The 22564-nt window shown below is 32.4% G+C and overlaps 1 protein-coding gene across 1 annotated transcript in view; it reads right to left on the bottom strand.

Annotated features, from left to right (window-relative positions):
• Positions 1–7817: 7817 nt before the first annotated feature.
• LOC114325285 (PAX-interacting protein 1) overlaps positions 7818–22564 on the bottom strand; it is a 76243-nt gene continuing 61496 nt past the window's right edge. Inside the window, exon 14 of the mRNA XM_028273302.2 lies at positions 7818–14344. Coding sequence (XP_028129103.1) covers positions 13780–14344 — 565 coding nt within the window. The 3' untranslated portion in view covers positions 7818–13779. The remainder of the gene's footprint in view (positions 14345–22564) is intronic.

Raw genomic sequence — 22564 nt, 5'->3', positions numbered from 1 at the left:
AGGCAGTTTATTGTATTTTCAAAACAAAGAGAAAACAGTGTATATTTTATAATGTTTCCTCTATCCCCAAGAATATATTTGATAATAACTGACGTCAAGAACAGTTCTTAAAGTTTAAAAAGCTAATGTCTGGTTGCACCAACAAACTTTAAGCTCCAGCTTAGCCCACCTCAACTTATAGATTGCTAATTTTCGATTCTTATCTAAGCACGTTGTAACTGAGACAAAGATTAAGATGCAATCCATTGTGGCAAGCTGAAAATTGATCTGACTCAATGGTGCAACGCGAATGTTTCGTAAGCTGAGCTTAAGACACATCTTAAGCTTAAGATATGTTGGTGCAACAAGGCATGTTACCATAAACAAATAGGATTTCATCAAAATGTATACAGGAAAGACCATATAGAAATAGAAAACAATGTGTTAAAAAAAGAATAAGTAATAAAAATATTTAGTGTAACGGAAATATTAAGACCGAGATTCGAAAAAAAAACACAAACTGACAAATAATTAAACGAAAAAAATAAAATCAAACGACACTTTGAATATTTATGGCAAATATGAAACTTAAAAATGACTTAATAAGAAGCAAATCCACAAATTCGTCTCCGTCAAAATCTCTCTGCTTATTTTCTACACTTAAGTCTACGGTTCAACAGGTTTGGGGATTACTATAGCTAACTACCCGTTTAAATACATATATACACAGAGCTTAACAAATATACGGCAGTACTATTTACAACACTTAATAAAATTGTTTGGAATGTTCATGCAAGAAACCATAACATCGACAAAAGTTTTAGCACAACAAAAATTGGATTTCCTAGTTAAGTGGAGGTTGAGAACGTGTTGACATAGAGCCACAAGGAAAACTAACCTTCCTCTCAATCTCTATCCAACGAGAAAAGTATTAGTATACAGCCCAGTGACCAACATTAGAAATCATTCTCAAGAAAAAAGTAAGTAATCTAACAGTAGAAACCGTTTTACTGTGATGTTGGGGGTTGCTGGACGAAGACACTCCCGAACAAACAAACTTAAACTTTCTACATATCTTTATTCTTACAAGGTTAAAGGTACAGTTACAACTACGTCGACCGACATTATAGTTAGGATAGGTCAAGGTGACCCATATCTCGGTAACTATATCCCCTGACCACGCGCCAGCAGAGTTCAGCGAACACACTGATACAACAATGAATGTCTCAGGTACTCGACCTTCCCACTTATATCTTATTATTTTAAAAACAATGCCCATATGTATTACCATATATGGTTATGCTATACGTATTTCAATAATGACGTGTGCTGTGTTTGCAGTCTTGCGAATGAGTTGAATACTTTGAACTTTGCTACTATCGTAATAAATTATACAAATTGCAACTATAATATTGACCTTATTCTTATAACAAATAAATTAGGAAAATTCCGTGAGGGTTGTCGTGTACCATCACATCTCTCTGGGCGGGGAAAAGATGAAAGGGAATTTCAGTAACAATTTCCTTTCATCTCTATTTTATATTATTTATGCTGACTGACGTCTCTCCTTTATAAGAAAATTAAACAAACATATTAAAGAAAATGAGAAAAGAAAAAAAATGAGATATATAAATATTTACACTGAACCTTAAGTACTAGTAAAAGTCTTATGGTGGACTATTATTACACTTTTACACTATAACACTTTTCAGTACTTATTCTTTTTATATATTATACAGCTTAACGTTATTCTTATGTATGACTACTTGTTTACCCTTTTTCTCAATAATTACGTTAGGCGTTTCATCTTTAATTACGGTATATGGACCCGAAAACAAACAGTTAAGTTTTGTGTTTGGCTCCTTTTTTATTAATACCTTATCTCCTGGTTTATAAGTTATTTTACTCGTTTTGGCATCATATATTTTTTTTTTGCTGTGTTTTGTATGTGTTAGTGTTTCTCTGGCCTCCTTTGCGGCTACTTGTAGTCTGTATTTCAGTTCCATGGGATAGTCGTCAAAATTATACAGGGGTTCTATTTCGTTTTGAACATTTGTCGGCAGTCTACATATTTTTCCGAACACTAATTCGAACGGAGTATAACCCGTTGCTGAGTGTACTGAAATGTTATACGAAAAACAGAAATATTGCACCCATGTACTCCAATTTGTAGGGAATTTTGATAGTTGTATCCTAAGGTACGCATTTAAATGTTTGTGAGTATTTTCTAAAGCTCCTATTGTTTCGTGGTGATATGCTGTTGAGTTTAGTTTCTCTATTTGCAATAATGAGCATGTTTCCTTAAATGTTCTTGCCATAAACTCTGAGCCTTGGTCTGTGACTATTTTTCTGGGTACTCCATACCTCAGAATAAAATTTTCTACCAATGCCTTGGCTACTGTTTCGGCTTCTTTGTTCTTTATTACATATCCTTCTATGTATTTACTTAGCTCACATTGCAGTGTCAATATATATCTATTCCCACTGTCATCCATCTCAAATGGTCCTACTAGATCTATAAATATTGTGTCGAATGCGCAGGTGGCAGTCGATGTGATAGTTAGAGGTTGTTTGGTTATGATAGAATGCTTATGTCTTTGACAATCGTCGCATCTCTTCACAAATTCCTCGATATCTTTTCGTAAACTATTCCAAAAATAATATTTCCTTATATTTTTGTACATTCTATTTATTCCGGCATGCCCTCCTGTTGGTAACATGTGAAAATCATTAATTATAATTCTTCTTAATTTTTCATCTGCTATATTCTGTTTGTCTTGTACTATACATATTTTGATATCTCTTTCTTTAAATATTTTAGGATCCTTTCTTATCTCTTCAATAATTGGCTGATTCTTATTATTCTTTACTAGTACTAGTTCCTTTATATTCTTTTGTGCGCACATTTGAATCAAGGCTCTCAACGATGCTCGTAGCGCAGACGTTGATCGAGGTTCTTGATATGTCGAGTTTCTCAACGACGCTCGTAGTGCAGACGTTGATCGAAAATCTCGAATCAGATAAATAATATCGTCTTCTTCATTGTACAATATACTACTATTTGTATTTTCTTCAGCCGAATCTAGCTTCATTGTTTTGCAATCGTCCTTGTCTATCAGTTTTACCTCTACCGCACTTTTCGGGAATTTCAACAATTCGACTACGTCTGGTTGATCAGTCCATTCGTTCTTCGAATCGGTGATTTCCTCCTGCTTTTTCGTTTGTGCTCTCGTCATCACTAATATACTTTTCTCTGAGTCCTTATTTAGTTGCTTTAGTTCTTCTGATGTAACTTCTATTCGTGATAAGGCGTCAGCTGTTACATTTTCAGCTCCTTTCACGTATTTAATTGTAAAGTCGTATTCTTCTAACTTCAATCTAAATTTGGTTAATCTGCTGGAAGGGTTTGTCATACCAAATAGGTACACCAATGGTCGGTGGTCTGTCAAAATAATAAATTCTTTCTGTAGAAGGTAATGTCTCCATTTAGCAATGCTCCATACTATTGCCAGTAATTCTTTTTCTATCGTAGGATAATTCATTTCCGCTTTATTAAGTGTTCTACTGGCATATGCTACCGGTTTGTCATTCCCGTTTGACAAAGTTGCTCCTAGTGCGATGCCAGATGCATCTGTCCGTAGAATAAACGTGTTCTCCTCCGATAAATCTGGGAATTCCATTACGGGGGGGTTTGATAATGACGTCTTGAGGCTTTCAAAAGCTTTTTGGCATTCTGTTGTCCACTCAAATTTTACATTTTTCCTTGATAGTCTATTTAGAGGTGCGGCTATTTCTGCAAAATGATTGATATGTTTTCTGTAATAATTTGCAAAGGCTACGAATCTTTTTGCTTCTTTTGCATTTTGTGGTATTGGATATTGTTCCAATGCGGTGATCTTTTCCGGATCTGGTGCTACACCTTTATTCGAAATCTTGTGTCCTAAATATAATAGTTCTTTTTTCATAAACTCGCATTTAATTGGATTTAATTTCAGATTTACTTTCCTTAGTCTCTCTAATACCTTCACTAAATTCTGATTATGCTGTTGTAGACTGTTGCCAAAGACTATCAAATCATCAAGATATATAAACATGTTTTCATAATTTAAACCTGACATTGCCATAGTCATGGCTCGTGAGAAACATCCTGGGCTTGTCTTTAACCCCATCGGAAGTCGTGTCATTTGATATTGACCTCTATCGGTTGCGAATGCTGTGTACGGTCTGGACTTAGAATCGAGTTCTATTTGGTAATATCCTTGGTATAAATCTAAATGTGAAAAATATGTTGCTCCTGATAAAGCGTCTAGGATTTCTTCTATGCATGGTAATGGAAATCTGTCATTCTCAATTTTGTTGTTTAGTTGTCTGTAATCTATCACAACTCTCCATTTCTTGTTTCCATTTTCATCGTTTTTCTTTGGCACTATAAGTAGTGGAGATGAGAATTCTGATATTGCATTTTCAATAATCCCGTCTTTTAACATTTTGTCTACTTGTCTATTTATTTCCGTTTTTTGTCCGTGTGGTAATCTATACGGTTTTGTATAAGCAGGTGATACTCCTTTTTGCAATTTTATTTTTGCTTTGTATACGTCCGTCGTTGTGCATGGATCGTTTTCTAAGAAAAACACATCGGAATATTTTACACATATTTTTTCTATTGCTCTTTTTTCCTCTAGCGATAAATTTTTTGTGTTTATTATATGAAGGGCTCGGGGCAATAAGGGACCTAAGCCACATTTTTTGAAATTTGAAGATTTTAGTAAAACTGGCTCTGTAACAATGATCTCAAGTTACCAGCGAAGTTTTAGGGCTATTGGGCAATAGATGTGGCCACCAGGCTATAACGACCTTGTTGCCGACTTGCAAAATCATGTAAAAATTTTAAGCAAGAACGTCATAAGCCACAGTAAAATCAACATGGCGACAAGTGATCGAAGAGTGTTGAAAGAAAAACATTATTTTATAAGGAAAAATACAGTAGTTCAGGTTCGGATTTTGACTCTGACGATTCTGTAAAGGATCGAGAATATTCTCCGCACACGAGTTCCAGTGAAAGTGATGAATCTTCTCCGAAAAAGGTAAGTAAACATTTTAGTGGCTTGAGACCTTCTTGCTGTAGGATATGTGGCTTGTGTCTTAATAAGTTATAATAACATTAAATTTACTTCTTTAGTAAAACGTAGCCCTAAATAACCTGTTTTAAATTTTTTATTGATAAAGAGCCATTAAGACTAATATTCTATTTAAATTCGTTTGTCAATAACACGTTTTAAGACCAAAAAAGTATTTTATTTAGTAGGTGGCTTGGTCCCTTCTTGGTTCGATAGCGAACACCCAAATTCCATATTCATTAAAAACACCCTAAATGGAGCGTTTGATGAAGTAAATGTTGGTAAGAGTGTCGTAAAGTTTGGTGACAACAAAAAGCTTAAAAAATATATATATATGGAAGACCAATAGTACTGAGCATCAAAAAAATTCAGAATATAAAGAAACTTTTACAATATATTCCTTTCATAAACCAGCAGTTTTATCTCAGTATTATTGGAATCAGTACAAGTAACATTCAACAAGACTATAACAAAGTTGATGAAGCAGAGGAAGTAGCCAGGGATGATGAAACCGATTTTTTTTAATAAAAAATAATATTGTAGGTATATTCTTGATTTTGAAATGATTCATTTTGTTATTTTCAAAAAGGTCATAAGCCACATTTATTTGTTTAATAAATTTTTTCTTAACAAATGCAGTTTCATTTTGTATCTTTCTTTGAAAAAATATATTTAATAATTTATTATGCATGTAAGAAATTAAGGTAAACATTATAAAATTAAAAATATGATTTCAGGATTTAGTCAAAAACTTTAAACGTGATTTACTCAAAACTTTTCAAATGAGGCTTAGGTCCCTTACTGCCCCGAGCCCTTCATATTCAAAAGTCTTTCGGCACGACTCACCGATTGTTTTGATTCTCCCATGTGGAAAACGTCGAACTTGTCTAATCTTTCGACCTTCGGTCTAAAATTCTTAACAATTATTTCTCTATCATTGATATTTAATATCCTTATTGGTATTTTTCCGTCGACTGGTTTTGAGACTGTTCCTGCCGAGAAAATTCCTTCCGCTATCTCCTGTGGTATAGTTACAAAATCTCCGTAGTGTGTCCCGATCTCGAAAAAAAATAATTTTTCACATCTCCTAGGTATTATTATCGTATAAATTTCTCCCATAGATAGCATTTTAAAATCTCTTCTCATTCCTTCTACATGTAACGATAATTTTAAGGATTCGTAATCTATTGTAGCAAAATATTGGTATAAAAAATCGCTACCAATAACCCCATCGACTTTATTTGTGAAACTCTTCATAACTGCAAATTCCTGTGTCAACGTTATCTTCTCTGAGTTATCTAATATTTCAAGGTCACACAATAAGGTTCCCCTTGTATATATAGTTTTTCCGGTAACACCTCGCAAGCTAATACGTCGGGTTTTGTTTATGTCGGTGTAGTTTTTATCTAAACATTCTTCAAATAAAACGCTGACTGTTGCGCCAGTGTCAATTAATAGTTTTTTGCGTTTTCCTCTGTAATAAACATTAATATAATTTAATCCACTTGCTGTGGAATTATCTGCCTCCATTTGATGGGCCACGAAAAAAATCTACTTCTTGTATTGTGCTTGTGTGTGGTTGCTCTTGGCGGGGCTGCTCCTCTGTTGCGAAATATGCTCCTGGTGAATTTCTGTTGCTGGGGTTTCTACCTTGCGACCAATTATTATTTCTCCCTCGATGACCATGTTCTGCTCCTCTGTTTCTTTGAGACCTACCTCTGTTATGATATTGTCTTACTTCGTTTCCATTTGTATTTCTATTATTATATGTCTTGTTACCTTCTTTTCTCCTGTCAAAACTATTTTTGTATCCGTTTGTTGTATTTCTTCTTCCGCCTCTATATGTTTTATTCATGTGGTACATTCCTGCAGTTTCCGTTCGAGTTAGCGATTCTTCGTTCTTTGCGCTTGTTATCGCTTCCGCTAAAGTGCTAAAGTTCTTGGCTTTCAAAATTGTCTTTATCTTGTCATTTTTTAAACCGTTAGTAAACACGCTTATTGCAATTTTTTCGTTTACTTTGGCCAGCACTTCTTCTGCATCTCTGTTTCCCTCTGCTTGTGCTATTGTTAATTTAGCCATGAGCTCCTCTAAACTTCTTCCAAATTTTTCTATTGACCTATTCTCTTGTTTCGCTGAGTTGATCTCCGCTGACAGAACAGGGATAGATTGTTTTACTAGAAACTTTTCTTTAATATCGGTTATTAGTGCCGCGTTTGAGTTGTAAGTGGTCTTCAGTCGTAATTTTGCTGCTTGCGTTAGTTTCACCTTCAACAGGTACTTTGTTAGTTGCGGTTTTCCTTCATCATCTAAAAATTCATCGTACAGTTCAATTGCGTCTATGAATGCTCTAATTGATTCTTCGGTGTTTCCTATGTGAGGGATCAGGTTCCCTGCTGTTTTCAGTTCGAATTTCTCTCCCATCTTGTCGTTGTTATGTTCAACTTGTCTTTTCCGTAGTTCTGTTTGGACTTTTCCGATCTTTTCTCCAATTTTTGCAATAATATCTGCAATGAATTTGTCTTCTGCTGCCTTACAGCTGTCACCTTTGTATATTTTATGCACCGTCCTAAACTGTTCCGTGATAGTCCTGAGTTTTTCCACCCATTTATCTGTGATTAGCTTATTTTTCCTTCGTTCTATAGTGTCTTTTGTGAGATTCCTATTTAATATAGTTATATCTTCCAGAATACGTTGAAATCTTTCCTCGAACATAAATTCGGCTTGGCCTGACTACGTTACTCAATAGTATATGGCCTAGTGTCTCGAAGTCTCAATTACTTCGTAAAGCTTATCATTGCCGTTAAGTTTATCAAATATAACAAAATGTAACATATAAAATAATATAATAAAACATAAATGTAAGTAAAATAAAAGGATCAATAATATTGGATAACCGTCAATATTTAAAGTGTCAGTAAATAAGTAAGTGAGTAATTATATAATAAAAAAAAAATCAAAATTTCAATATGAAAATAAAAAAAATAGTCATCAAACTTACTTCATAAGCAGTTAAACTGTATTGTATTAAAAAGAAAAATTACTCACGAATATGGGTTCATGTGTCTATGCATTTGGTCCTGGATTCTGGGCGTCTAACCTCAGCATCTCCATTGATTTAGATACTTCCTGTCGGATGTGGCGTCGAAGCTGCTTCTTCCATCGTCGATACAGTAGCCATCCGACGATGATTATGGCCAGGCTGAACGATACAATTCCCAAAACTCCCGGGATTGATAGCTTCTCGTTTTCGCCGGTTTCAGCTGTCACACCTCCGCTGTTGCCTGCTTGGTTTATGAAGATCTGTTCCTCTTTTTCTTTATTCTGGTTGTTTCCCATCTTACGTGTAGAGCTGCATACCTCAATCTATATGCGAACCAGAAAACTCCATTCTTTAACTTAAGGCACGGATCGCCATGTGATGTTGGGGGTTGCTGGACGAAGACACTCCCGAACAAACAAACTTAAACTTTCTACATATCTTTATTCTTACAAGGTTAAAGGTACAGTTACAACTACGTCGACCGACATTATAGTTAGGATAGGTCAAGGTGACCCATATCTCGGTAACTATATCCCCTGACCACGCGCCAGCAGAGTTCAGCGAACACACTGATACAACAATGAATGTCTCAGGTACTCGACCTTCCCACTTATATCTTATTATTTTAAAAACAATGCCCATATGTATTACCATATATGGTTATGCTATACGTATTTCAATAATGACGTGTGCTGTGTTTGCAGTCTTGCGAATGAGTTGAATACTTTGAACTTTGCTACTATCGTAATAAATTATACAAATTGCAACTATAATATTGACCTTATTCTTATAACAAATAAATTAGGAAAATTCCGTGAGGGTTGTCGTGTACCATCACATTACTATTGGCTACACATCGTCTTTGACAAGGAAGTAAATAAATAAAAATAAATACTGGCACTCTTACGGATATTGATTATTCCGTCCACATGAGATTCTGTCGAAAAGTTTGCAAATATAAATAACTTTCCCACCAACAAATTTTAAACATATTTTAAAATTGAAAAATTCAAATTAGAATATATTATGAACATTCCGTTTCAGTCTGCGATTTCGACTCTATTTCTGTTCTATACTTTGTTTTGGAGATCAGTGTTGCAAAACCTCTAGGGCACGGGTGTCTCCTCGACTGCCGATATGATTTATTCTAATCAGTACGGCGTGGCATCGGCGCGCTTCGATCGCCCATAAAAATACATGGCGCTGTCTCCGCAATGTTCCGTTCTTGTGAAACGCTCTATAGTCCAGCATAATCTGCAAAATGGTCGTAAAATTGCTTTTAAAAATCTCAGATCTAGTACAATATATATTTTCACAAATCACGCATGAATCAAAATGCCTTTTGAAGAAACCCCGTCAAATATCGACTGGGTAACTCGGCGAGCTGACAGTGCTCAATTGGATGTGAAGTGGTAATCTTCAAACTTCACGTCAGTACATTTTAGTACTTAACCCTGTATTTAGTAACTTACGAGATTTTATTATTATGATTCTTAATAACAATATTACTGTATTCTAAAACTTTTGTTTATCGGTATTCGATGAGTCACTAATTGTTGTAATTTCTTGCACAAAACACTTATACAATTTAAATAATATAAGTCATGTCTGTTACTTCATTGAAACTAAAATGTGCAATCAAAAATATAAAAATTTTAACATAATGAATAAAGGTTTTGAAATTGAAATAGAAATATAATAAAGACTTTCTTTTAAATATATTTATAATGTAACAATAAGAAACAAAAATAAATAGAGTAAAAAGAATAGAATTTATATACGCATCATAATATAGGCTCAATGATTTTTTCCAAAACTAAAGATACCAATTCACAAAGCATGATTTACACCCAAAAAATTATTTAAAGTCTCACCAGATTCTTCTTTTTAGGTAGATATTTACTTGGACTAGTCAATAGATAACTAAGTATAAGTCATAATTGGATTTTTAGCCATGTGCTTAAAAAGAGAAGGCCGTATATGAAGAGTACAGTGGAAAAACAAGGAATGTCACATTTTATACATATTGAGATAAACACCAATAAAGGTTTAATTCTTATGATATCTAAATACTACTTAGGAGATTCTTGGCAGAATTCTAGCAATTATTACTCTATAATCCTAATATAATATTAATGTATATTAACTTATATAATTTAATAATGCACCAAAAAACTACTAACATTCCTTATTTTTGTTCAGTGGCGTGCGGACAATCCTGGTTCTTCGCCTGGATACAAATTCTTAGAAAATTTATATAGACTGATCTTTCTGGTTATTGTCCTGATTCGATATGCTAGTCGATAGTACTCAGTTTATGCTACCAGATGGCGTGAAAAACCAAAATTCATGAAAAAGTGACATTTCTGGTTTTTCCCCTGTATTCTTCATATGTAAAAATTAAAATCAGATATTTCGTTTTGCATTCTAATCAATTATTAAATCTAAAAATAATAAATAAAAAATAAATTTCATAAAAATATAATAATTAATAACTCACACACACTAACAAAAGAACACTTCGTATCAAGATATAATAGTAATAATAATAAGCTTCGCTTCGTTCCGCGCTTAGCTATTCATTTGGCATTGTTAAGTGGACAAAAACGGATATATAAAATCTTCAGCGAAAAGTACGAACACACCTCAAAAAGGCAAAAAAAAAAACACCATCCTCGAAGTGCAGTAGAAAGAACAACATTACCGCAGTATTTAAGAGGACGAGACTTATGGATATAGATGAGCAACAAGATAAACAGATGGAACCAGAAATGCGTATAAACCACCTTACTAAGGACGAAAATACGCACCTGGATGGGTAAACCTCTGCACGGCGACATCCCAATGAGGCAGCCAAGACTATGTCGAAAATACAGCGTTGAACTATTGGTTGACATAAGGAAAGATGTTCCCGGAAACAGAAGCTTCATTAGTAGCTAATCAGGGTCAGGTTATACCAACCAAAAATTACCAGAAATATATCGTCAAAGACCCTCAGGTTCAAAACGACAAATGTCGATATGGATATCAAATCCAAGAAACCGTCCAGATTCTTACTGGGGGCTGCCAGACATTTGCTGCAATTGAATACAAGAAATGGCATGATTCAATAAGAAAGATCCTTCATTAAGAGATAGTTATCAGACTGGGACTTCTCCAAACGGACCGTCTCCCATATTATCAATGGGAGAGTATGCTTGAGAATTACAACTACAAGCTATACTGGGACCGCACTGTGCTCACAGATTAACTAGTGACGCATAATATGCCAGATTTTATACTACTTAATAACGGAATTAGACAAACAACACTAATTGATGTGACAACACCTAACAACAATAATCTGCATGTTGAATATAACATATCTAATAAATATAAAAGATCATCAAATAAGAGATTCTGAAATTGAAATAAGGAGATAATGGAAAATGGAAAGTACCCAGACGATATCTATTATTCTCTATATGAATCTCTATACTACTAGAGTCATTCCGAAGAACCTCATAGAAAACAAAAAATAGGGAACTTGCATAAAATTCTAAATTCGACAAAAAATGTTATAAATCACAACAGACGATAATTTAAAACATGTATCAAAGATAAAAAGTTTTGTTTGTTTTTCGTTTCGCCCCTAAAGACGATTAAAAATTCAAACTATACCAGCCAGCCCAAAACGCGTCGTGACGTCATCGGGCTATATGTTTACATTCTGAACCAACAAAGTAAACAAAATTGTATATAATTTTAAATTAGACATTATAAACGTCAGTAGAAATGCAGTTATGTGACTTTACAAGTGTTTTTAATCGTTTGAACTATTCATAGAAAATTTGTACTTTTACAAAATGGTTTTATTTTCCATAGTAAACCTTCTTTCCTTTCCTTCAATAACTATATCAAACTCCAATATCAACCAACTGGTATATATTATTACAATGACATACGATAAATGTCATTAGAATATAAATATTTTTCCTTTATTTCGCAACGACGAGCTGGCCAAATACCCAAGTAGGTGGAGGCCAATAAACTAAAGAAGAAGCAGAAGAATATACCTAAATATAACTTAGAATATAAAATAAACAGGAAGGAGTCTGTCATATATCAACAACACCTTAAATTTCAAGCCGAATCAGCCATCTTGAACGTCTGTGGATGACTCATAAGTTTTTGTCAACGATGTAATAGGTGTTTGTGTATTGGATCAGCTGTGTGCATGGATGTGTGTGGTAAAGCTCCTGTATATGCAATCAATTAACTGAAGTTATTAGTATAAAAAAATGTTATTTAACTGACTTTCCAACAAAATATTTTATTAATACGTATTTGCTCTTGATCTACAGCTGTTTGTTTAACATCAAAGATGTAATAAAATCGTTAAGAATTACGTTCCCTCTTTTAAAGGTACGTCACTGGAGATGGAAAGCAAATCTGACAGCTGGTCGCCATTTGCGACCTCCTTCCCGACTCAAGGTCATTTTGCATGTACTCCTTCCTGGTTATTTTATATTCTAAGAAATATAACCATAAAAGGAACTATATAGTTAAACTATGTGACGTCACGGGTCGTTTGAACTATTTTAAAATACAGAAGACTTTAAATTTGTACTTCTACGTTATTATGAGTTTTTGAAGCGTGAAATTTTGGAAATCTCATTTTTAATACAAAACTGAACATTATTATGTAATAAAAAAAATGTGCAAGTTCCCTAGTTAGGTTGATGAACATCTCATAAGCCCATATGTAGAAAAGAAAGGGAAAGAATCCCACCAATTTTTTTTGATACCGTAGGTATCTGGGATGGGTGGATTTTTCTATTACAGTAGTGAGAGCTGTGTGGCTTAAATCTAATAATAAAGGATCTCATCCTATAGAATAACTGAAACGTTTCAAACTCGACATGATTAAGTTGAAACGTGTCAAACACTGTTTCCTAATTGGCAACAATATTTACTTTCTTTGTCATAGCTGTAACGTACTCTAGTTTGAGAAATATCGATAGAAGCACTATCTCTTAGTCAGTTCTTCTAACTTCGTTATTGTTATTAATAAATATATTTTTATAATGGGAATACCCTAAATCAAACTGTAAAGTATTTTTGCAATAAATACTTCAGGCGAAGGACCAGAATTGTCCGCACGCCACTGAACAAAAATATGTAATCTTAGCAGTTTTTTGTGCATTATTAAATTAATAAGTTAATATAGATTAATATTGTATTAGGATTATATAATAAGAATTGTTAGAATTCTGCTAAGAATCTTCTAAGTAGTTTTTAGATATCATAAGAATTAAACCTTTATTGATGTTTATCTCAATATGTATAAAATGTGACATTCCTTGTTTTTCCCCTGTACTCTTCAATTACAAATGACAATTGAGTTTTCGCTACTCGAATTTCTCTTGAGTAAAACTGGTCGTGTTTCAACCAACCACAACCAAGTAGCCAGGAAATATAATTCAAATAAATATAATCTCTTTAGTTTTGGAATAATGCTTAGGTATTAGTACTTAACGTGTCAAAATATTTTAAAAAATTGGCCCAATTTCATCCACTAATACATGTACGCAATAAAAATATAGACAATATTGGCATATTCAGTAATCCAAATCGTCCTCATTACTAGAATCATCAGAAAATCATAATACACATACGGCGTAAGGTTCAACTTCAAACGTTTGTTTCAAGATAGCGCTAAAAATTAGTTCTACATTACAAACTACTTTCAGTTTATCCTTTTTATTTCGCAGCAAGTCTGCAACGAGATGAAGGTCATCTTCGTGTGTTATGATAAAGTAACTATAAGGAGAGTTGAGTGTAGTGGCTTCGACTTGCGAAGAACTGCGTCTATGTTTCTCCACGATTCCTCCACAATTCTGTATAAGCTCCACAACAAGTTTCCTACTTGGAAACACACTTGGGGTTACAAAGAAGAACTTTCCTTCGAACAACTTGTTCCTATTACGGGTTAGAAGCGTTTGGTCTATATCACATTTGTATTCGAAGTTAAAGTCTTTGGAATGGAGAGCGTACTTGTTTTCTGGTAGAAATTGATTCGTTTCGTGGGATTCCCTCACCCAATGTTCCGACACCACATGCGCTTCCTTAGAGATGGCGAAGAAGAGTTTGTTAGTACGGGCAAGTTGCGGCATTACTAAGTGTGTGAAGTCGTGGTGGTCTTTGGCTACACATCCACCTAATTCTCTGAAACGTCAAAATATTCAACTATAATAACTTAATATTCAATCTTTCCAGCTATAAAAATGTACAATCTGTACTGATAAGTAAAAAGCTCAATCGTCAAATCGTTAACAGTCAAAAGTCAAAAATATCGATTTTGGATAAGTTTTTTAGTACGCTAAAAAATTGATACAAAACAATACAAATCGATTTTTATCGATTTTTTAATGTACTGAAAAACTTTGTCAAAATCAATATGTTTGCCTTGAGGGGAACGAAGCAAAATGCAAAATTTTGACGCATGTCAAACTTTTCAATGTGTTTTAAATGTAATCATATTTTTCAAATGCTAAGAAAACTCATAAAAATTTCACTTTATTCGAATCCTGAGAGAACAATCTAATAAATATTTTTGAAAAATTTAAACGCAGAATGAAAGATTACGTGATTACCGAGGGCCGAAAGTCCCTGAAAACTTCTATACCTAATGTTTATTTTAATAAGTGGAAATAAAAGAGAAAATTTAGTGTGATTTTTAATTGCAAATATTTCATTCAAAGAAACTTTTTATTTATTCTAAGGGACATTCGGGGCCCTCGGTAATAAATTAGTCTTTCATTCTGTGTTTAAATTTTTCAAAAATACTTATTAGTTTTCTCAGGATTCGAAAAAAAAATGAATACATTTAAAACACATTGAAAATTTTGACGTGCGTCAAAATTTTGAATTTTGCTCCGTTCCCCTTAAGGGGGAGTATGGTTTGAAATCAACATTTCAAGTACATTTATGAATTTTTTTTAAACTCTGGTAGAATTATTTTATTTTTAAATTAAACAAAAAATGTATTCAGTACAATTCAAAGAATTTTCAAAAAAACTGTCAAGGCAAAATATTGAAAAATAAGCCAACGGGTGGCAAATTTTTAGGCGCCTCAAAAAAAAAATGGATTTTGCGGTGGACCTCAGAACTTGCAATTGCATCATGTGAAACAAAAAATTTAAAAATATTTCATTGCTTATGAGTTTCTCGAGGTAACGCTGTCGGTTTTTTAGTGTTAACGATTTTTGTATTATAATTTATAATCCAACTAGTAATTATGTTATATTTACTGACAGTAAAAGCGTGGTGGACAGATTGAGTAACATTCAAACAGTCAAACATATAAACCACATTGAATTGAATATTCTTAAAACTCTGTTTGAAACTATACAATTGGGAGTAAATGTAACAATTGCTTGGATTAAGGGCAATTCTGGAATAAAAGGCAATGAAATAGTTGACAATTTTGCTAAATCAGCTTACGACCGGAGAAAAAATAAACAAAAATTTAATTCCAGCTTCAGATATCGATACTTTTAGCAGACAAAAACTTAAAAATAATTGGCAAATGTATTACAGAGAATGTAATACTGGCTCAAATTTTGCTTATTGTAACCCTAGGATATTCTCAGGAAGATGGTTTTACACAGAATATAATAGACATTTTATAAAGACCATTAATCGGCTGAGAGCCAATCATGCTCTTACGCCATCTTACATGCATAGAATCGGCTTGTCAGATACTCCTAATTGTACTTGTGGCAAAATCGGAGATCTAACACATGTCATATTAGAATGTTATTTACAAATAAATAATATAAACGACCTTTATAAGGAATTAAAAAATTTAAAATGTTTTTTCCCAATAAACCTTAATACTTTAATATTTACAAATGATATGGAAATTCTTCATAAACATGTTAAATTATGTAAATACAAGTTGTAAATGATATACCTACTAACTAGGCATAATTTGTTAATGAGGTTTGAAAAAATAAAAAAAAAATAGAAAAAAATATATAAAAAACACATAGCAAAATAATAACAAAAAAAAATTAAAAAAAAATGAAACAAAAATAAAAAAGAAAAGAAAAATAAAAAAGAAAGTAAAAAAAGTGTTTAGCACAAATTAAAATATATATTAAAAAAAACAGTAATGTTGTTCTGAAGCTATTTTCTTGTGGCATTTTTATAATCAAGTATATTCAAATGGGAAATAAGCCACAATTTTACCTAAAAATGATTTTATTAACGTTTCGACGCCCAAGTCGGGTGTCGTTGTCAAAATACAAAATAATACTAAATAAACAAAATGTTGTTGCTTAGTAAAAAATTCTTCTAATAATTTATTTAATCTGACTCATTTATATCGGCAATTCAGACACGTATTATACATTTTAAAGTAGACGACTTTAAAATGATATTGCCAATATTGATGAGTTGCGTTCCTGGGACGACTTTACTAAAAGATAGTTCATTCGATTACATGAAATCAATCCCAACTCAAGAATATCCGCCACAAAAAATCATAGCATGTGATCTGTCTTTAAAAAGACAACTAAATGCAACGGTGGCACTGAAATTCTCGCGTTAGAGATTCCATAGTAAATCACGAGGGAAAACCATGAAAAACCTCGCGATACTATCTCGACATCGTAAGTATTTGGGTTTACATTTAGTTTACTCTCAAAACTAATACCAAATTCTGACTTGATATTTTAAATTTTAAATAATACTAAAATACTAAATATGTACTAACTCGATATGTTACTGATTTACTAATTGTGGTATTTTCTTTCTATTGACTTCCTCCTTTAATATGGGTAACCACATCCTACTGCATTCTACCGAGGAATTTGCGACACAATTGGTTTCATTTAGCATAATTAGAGCCGCTTCTTTGATTTTTCTCTTTTTACTATCTGCTTCTTTTAGGACTATACTTGAATCTCTCCACTGAACTCTATGTTCATTATCCCATGCGTGTTGACATATTTGAGATCTATCAAATTCTTTATTTTTTATATAAGACTGATGTTCATTTACTCTAACGTCTAATGGTCTTGACGTTTCACCTATATAAAATTGTTCGCATTCACAAGGTATTTTATAAATACAATTCTTTGTATTTTATAAATTATAATAATTATAATAATATATAATTCTCTATTTTATAAAAAATATTGTCTTTTAAAAAATATAAAAATTGTCTTTTTAAAGACAGATCACATGCTATGATTTTTTGTGGCGGATATTCTTGAGTTGGGATTGATTTCATGTAATCGAATGAACTATCTTTTAGTAAAGTCGTCCCAGGAACGCAACTCATCAATATTGGCAATATCATTTTAAAGTCGTCTACTTTAAAATGTATAATACGTGTCTGAATGATATAAATGAGTCAGATTAAATAAATTATTAGAAGAATTTTTTACTAAGCAACAACATTTTGTTTATTTAGTATTATTTTGTATTTTGACAACGACACCCGACTTGGGCGTCGAAACGTTAATAAAATCATTTTTAGGTAAAATTGTGGCTTATTTCCCATTTGAATATACTTGATTAAAAAAACAGTAAAATAATTAAAAAAAACAAGATAAAAAAAAGCAACACAATGTACCTATGTATCTAAAAATAATATTGTAGTATGTACTTATGTTATGAAATAAGAAATTTATGACTATGAATCTGCAATCAATCACAAACAAGTCTGGCTAATTGGCTCTGCCAAAGTTATTTAAAAAAAAAACGATTTTTGAGTTTTTGGTATCACTCAGATGTCAAAATAACGAAATTTCTTTGTAAAGAAGGGTGAATATCAACATATTTATTATTGTGAAACAAAAAATATCTCGACAGCTTTATCTCACAAAATGTCTAAAGAACATCTATCAAAAATTTGAGGTGGATCGGTCAAGTAGTTTTTGAGTTACAATGTCCACCGCCTTTGAAAAAAGGAATTTTGAGAAAACGCGTTTAAAGTTTTGACAACTTTTAGTTTCAATTTCTTTTCGTCTGTCAAATCGTAAAGTAATGCTCACCGAAATATATTTTTGAATCGCGGAGAAATTACAAAAGAGAAGTGTACTGCTACATAGCGAGTCGAAGGTAGGGATATTCAACATAATGTATTTTCGGAAGTTTTCAGCGTATTCTTAAAGTTGTGTACCTTCAATTTAAAATATTAAAAAAATCGAACATTTCAAAATTTTTAAACCCCTTAAAGACCTTTTTACTTATCATTACAATCATCAGTACTCGTCAGGACCATGGTACAATTTTGCGCATGATATTTGACAGCTGAGGTCAAGCGTGTGACGTAGCAAAGATCCCTGTGAGGCATTATTTTTTAATGGTAGTTACTATTATTTATTTATTAATAACAGATACAAACAGGTTTCCCTACTTACATGTATCCGTATCTACAATGACAACAGTTTAGTACAACATGTACATAATGTAATAATTCGAGGTAATAGAGACCAAAAATGTGGATTATTTTGCAAAATTCTTATAATTAACTCTTTTTTAGGCTGTATGACACTATGCATTTTCTTGTATCATTTCTAATATCGTTTCTGATATGTCAAAAAAATGTATAGTGTCATACACAGATACAAGAAACGATATCAGAAATGATACAAGAATTTGTGCCAGACACAGATTCTTGTACAAGAACTGCGCCAATTTCTGCGCAAAGAGCAAAAACGTATAACCTGCTGGTAAAACAGTAAATCTAAATGTCATAATGGCGGCTGAAAATCATATGATTTATGTCTTGATGAATTTATTTGTGTCTTTGTAGGTATTATTTATAAATCCTTTATTGATACTTAATATACCGTTTGATATGGACTACTGTTCTACTAATAACCATATAATATTTAGCTCCTAGTAAAGTTCAAACTATGTGTATAACTTTGGGTTTCATGTTGCATAATTTTTTAATAGAGGAAAATACAATTATTTTCTAATTTGGATGAAACTGAAGGTAATTCTAGCAAATATTTTAGCACAAATATCAAAACAAAATAAAAACACAAAATCAACCTCAAACAGTCAATGTAAAATTCTGCTTAACATTAAAATGTTAAATTTAAAGTTTTTAAAAGTTTATAAATTTTATAAAATCCTTAAAATCAGCTAAATCCTTTAAATCATAATTGTGGACCCACAATTATGAAAATAATTTCCAGGCTTTTCCTGAAGCAACTTTTGTTATAATTTTTTTTATTTCAAAGCTCTACTATAAACCGTTCCTGAGAGCCATTCTTATTGGGACACCCGGTACGTACGTACGTATGTCGCCACCGCCCAGCAAAAACTACTGGACCGATTTTGATGAAATTCGGTATGAGTAAGTTTAAGAGAATTTTGTCGAGAAACTAAGCTTTTAAAAAAAACCTCTCAAAGGGGGGCCGAAATAGGGGGGTTATTTAGGGCCCATTTTTGCAAATTTTGACCGAAATCAATGAAATTCAACTTAAAGTAAGCTCATCGATAGGTAAATAAAAACACGGAATTTGACATTTCCAAATTCAAAATGGCGGCCAACATGGCCGACCGCCCACTCGACACATTTCCCTATCTATCTAAAAACTTGTTTAAGATAAGTTTAATTTGAAAAAGTCGTTATATAGCCTAAAGATGGGGCTATAAGACGGTTGTTATCGTTTTTCAGAAAAAGTTACGGGTTGCCTATATTTAAGGGGTCAAATTTTGACATAAATTTGAACTAGATTTTCTCAAAAATGGCTCCAAGGAATCTTTTTACTTTTTGATATATTTTTGATATCCTATCAGTAAATTGAATGACATTAGTCATATATCTTAACTCCCCATACGAGGGGAGTTATGAATTTTTTATAAAAAAATATTCGAGTGCCCGTAACTTCCTTCTTAATAGAAACTAAAATTTGAAATTTTGCAGACATATATGGTACTTTATTATCTATTCTCACAATAAATTTTACCAAAAATATGGCTTCCAGTTGAACCGGAAATGAATAAAAAATCTTAATTTTTTTAGATACGCCCTGTATATTTTAACATATTTTGAAATAATGCAAAATTACCTTTCCAATGACATAAAATTCATTGCTGTAGCTCAAAAACTCGAAAAGTTACGGTAAATAGAAATTTTGCTATAATCTTATGTGTGTCCTCTCTCACGCGTTCATAGCGGAGCATTATTGTAGGGCAGTCAATGAGGGTATTTGGCTCCGAATTCCATCCTACTACATTGATGTACTTGATATTTTCACAGTAAGTAGGGAATAGCTCAAGAAACAAAATCTACCCTATATACTATGGCGCTTTTATCTTGGGGCGGTTCCCACTTCTTCAAGGGGGTGGAAAATTTGTTGGTCAAAGTAAGCACGGAAGTGGCTAAAGAGCCTATTTCTAAGCAAAAACTGGTCTATACTTTTTTTTGAGAACTCAATACTGTTTATGCGTAGTTGAAAATTGGCCATTTTCATTGAAAAATGACACCTTATCGGACGGATTTTTTGTGAATACCTTAAAAACTATTCATTGAACTAAAAGCACTATATAAAACATTTTTTAGATTATAAATAATAAAGAGATTCGTTCCTTTGTAAATGTTCTATTTATACAAAAAGAGATATGGTAGGTGAAAATAGTTTGTTTTTTGGTGCATGCTCAAATTGGTGGATTCAACTTGAAATAACAGAGGAACGGTAGGTTTTAGGTGTATAATGCTACCAACACCTTTTATAGTGTTTGAAAAGGCCTTTAAAACGAGCACCGTTAAATGTCGGTTACTTACAAACTAAGCGAGATATGGTGCAAAAAAATATATGACTAATGTACTTTAAGGAAAAATGAAAAGTATATACATTTAACTCCCCATCCACCATAATTTAAATGTATTGTTTTCCTTCTACAATACCTTTTAATATAGTGTTATTTCTACTTTCAAAAAGTTGAACGGGTTTAAAATGAATGGTTTTTGTAAAAAATGTATCAAATTATAGAATGAATTTTTAAATTTTCTTAAAAATCTTCCTTTTTCTCCATGTGATTCGAAAATAAAAATATTTCACCCCTGAGAAGTGGTTGGAACTTCCCCCATGATAAAAGCGCCATAGTATATAGGATAGACTTTGAATTAGGAGATTGGGCTACTCCCAAAATTTCATTAAAATCCATGCAGTAGGATAGAATTTGGACATAATATCCCGTTCTTAATCTCGCGCATTGACTGGCGTAATCGAAATAGAATGAAATGCAAATATTGTAAACTATTAATTTCTTAGAAAAATGAACTAATTTGAAATGAAAGTATGGCTATAATATTCTATTGATTTATGCAATAATCTACACATCTATAGTGTGTCCCCGAAATATGGCATCGAACCTTTTCTCAAATGCAGGAATTAATGATGCCATAATAGTTATTTATGATATAAGTGTTAAAAGTACACGTTTAAGGCACGCATGTGAAAGTTTGCAGAATGAGCGGTAGCGAGTTCTGCAATTCACATGAATGCCTTAAAAATGTACTTTTTAACACGCATATCATACAATATTTTTTCTACAAACGTAATTACAGGACAATATCTACAAAAACTTTTACTTGAACGTGACTGACATTCCATTTTTATATTTTTTTGGCATTACATCAAAATTGTCTATATGGTCAATACGAACTGCAGTGGTTTAACTGCAGTTTAACGCTCGTATGCAGTGGTAAAAATTGCATTTTTAACACGGTTGTAGAAAAAATACTTTTAAGTACAGTAGGTGTTTCTAAAATATCAAAATAACGAGTAACTTTGTTATTTTTATCGAATGCCAGTATCTAGTACCAAAACGATAATAGATCGGTACGATAAAGTTCTCGGGCGGCCCTTCCGTCCAGCGTTTTGTGTTTGGTGTTTGTACTCAAGTGTAGCTACAAATTTTGAGTTCCTAAATTACAAAGTGATCACCAACAAATTAAGAAGTAGGATACCCTGTATATTTGAAAATAATTTTAAAATTTGTAGCGACCCATTTTTATGTGGATATTACTTTTTTTGTATCTTTAAACAACTGAAATATCGAACTCTGGAGTACCACTTGATCAACGTGTATGTATAATAAACAAATACTAATTAAAAAATGCTTTATAATGGATATCTGTGTTAACAAAATAAAAGTTTGTAAAATATCAGTTTCAAAACCTCGCTAAAATAACTACCCGAAAATGAACAAAATTAAATTAGCTATAAAATATTTTTTATTATTAAATATTACAATAACACAACTTTATCATTTCTTTATAATTACTATAATTAAATTAGTCAAATTATATTAAAAATGTAAAATTAAAAAGTCTTTCCTATACAACTACATTCAAATATTGCGTGAAGAAGGATCTTTACTACGTTATGCGCGAAAGCGACCGATTTTGGA

Source organism: Diabrotica virgifera, chromosome 3, assembly GCF_917563875.1.
Source record: "Diabrotica virgifera virgifera chromosome 3, PGI_DIABVI_V3a".
NCBI classification, from domain to species: Eukaryota; Metazoa; Arthropoda; class Insecta; order Coleoptera; family Chrysomelidae; genus Diabrotica; species Diabrotica virgifera.
The sequence above is the reverse complement of the archived record's forward strand: the minus strand, read 5'-3'. Positions and strand labels throughout refer to the sequence as shown.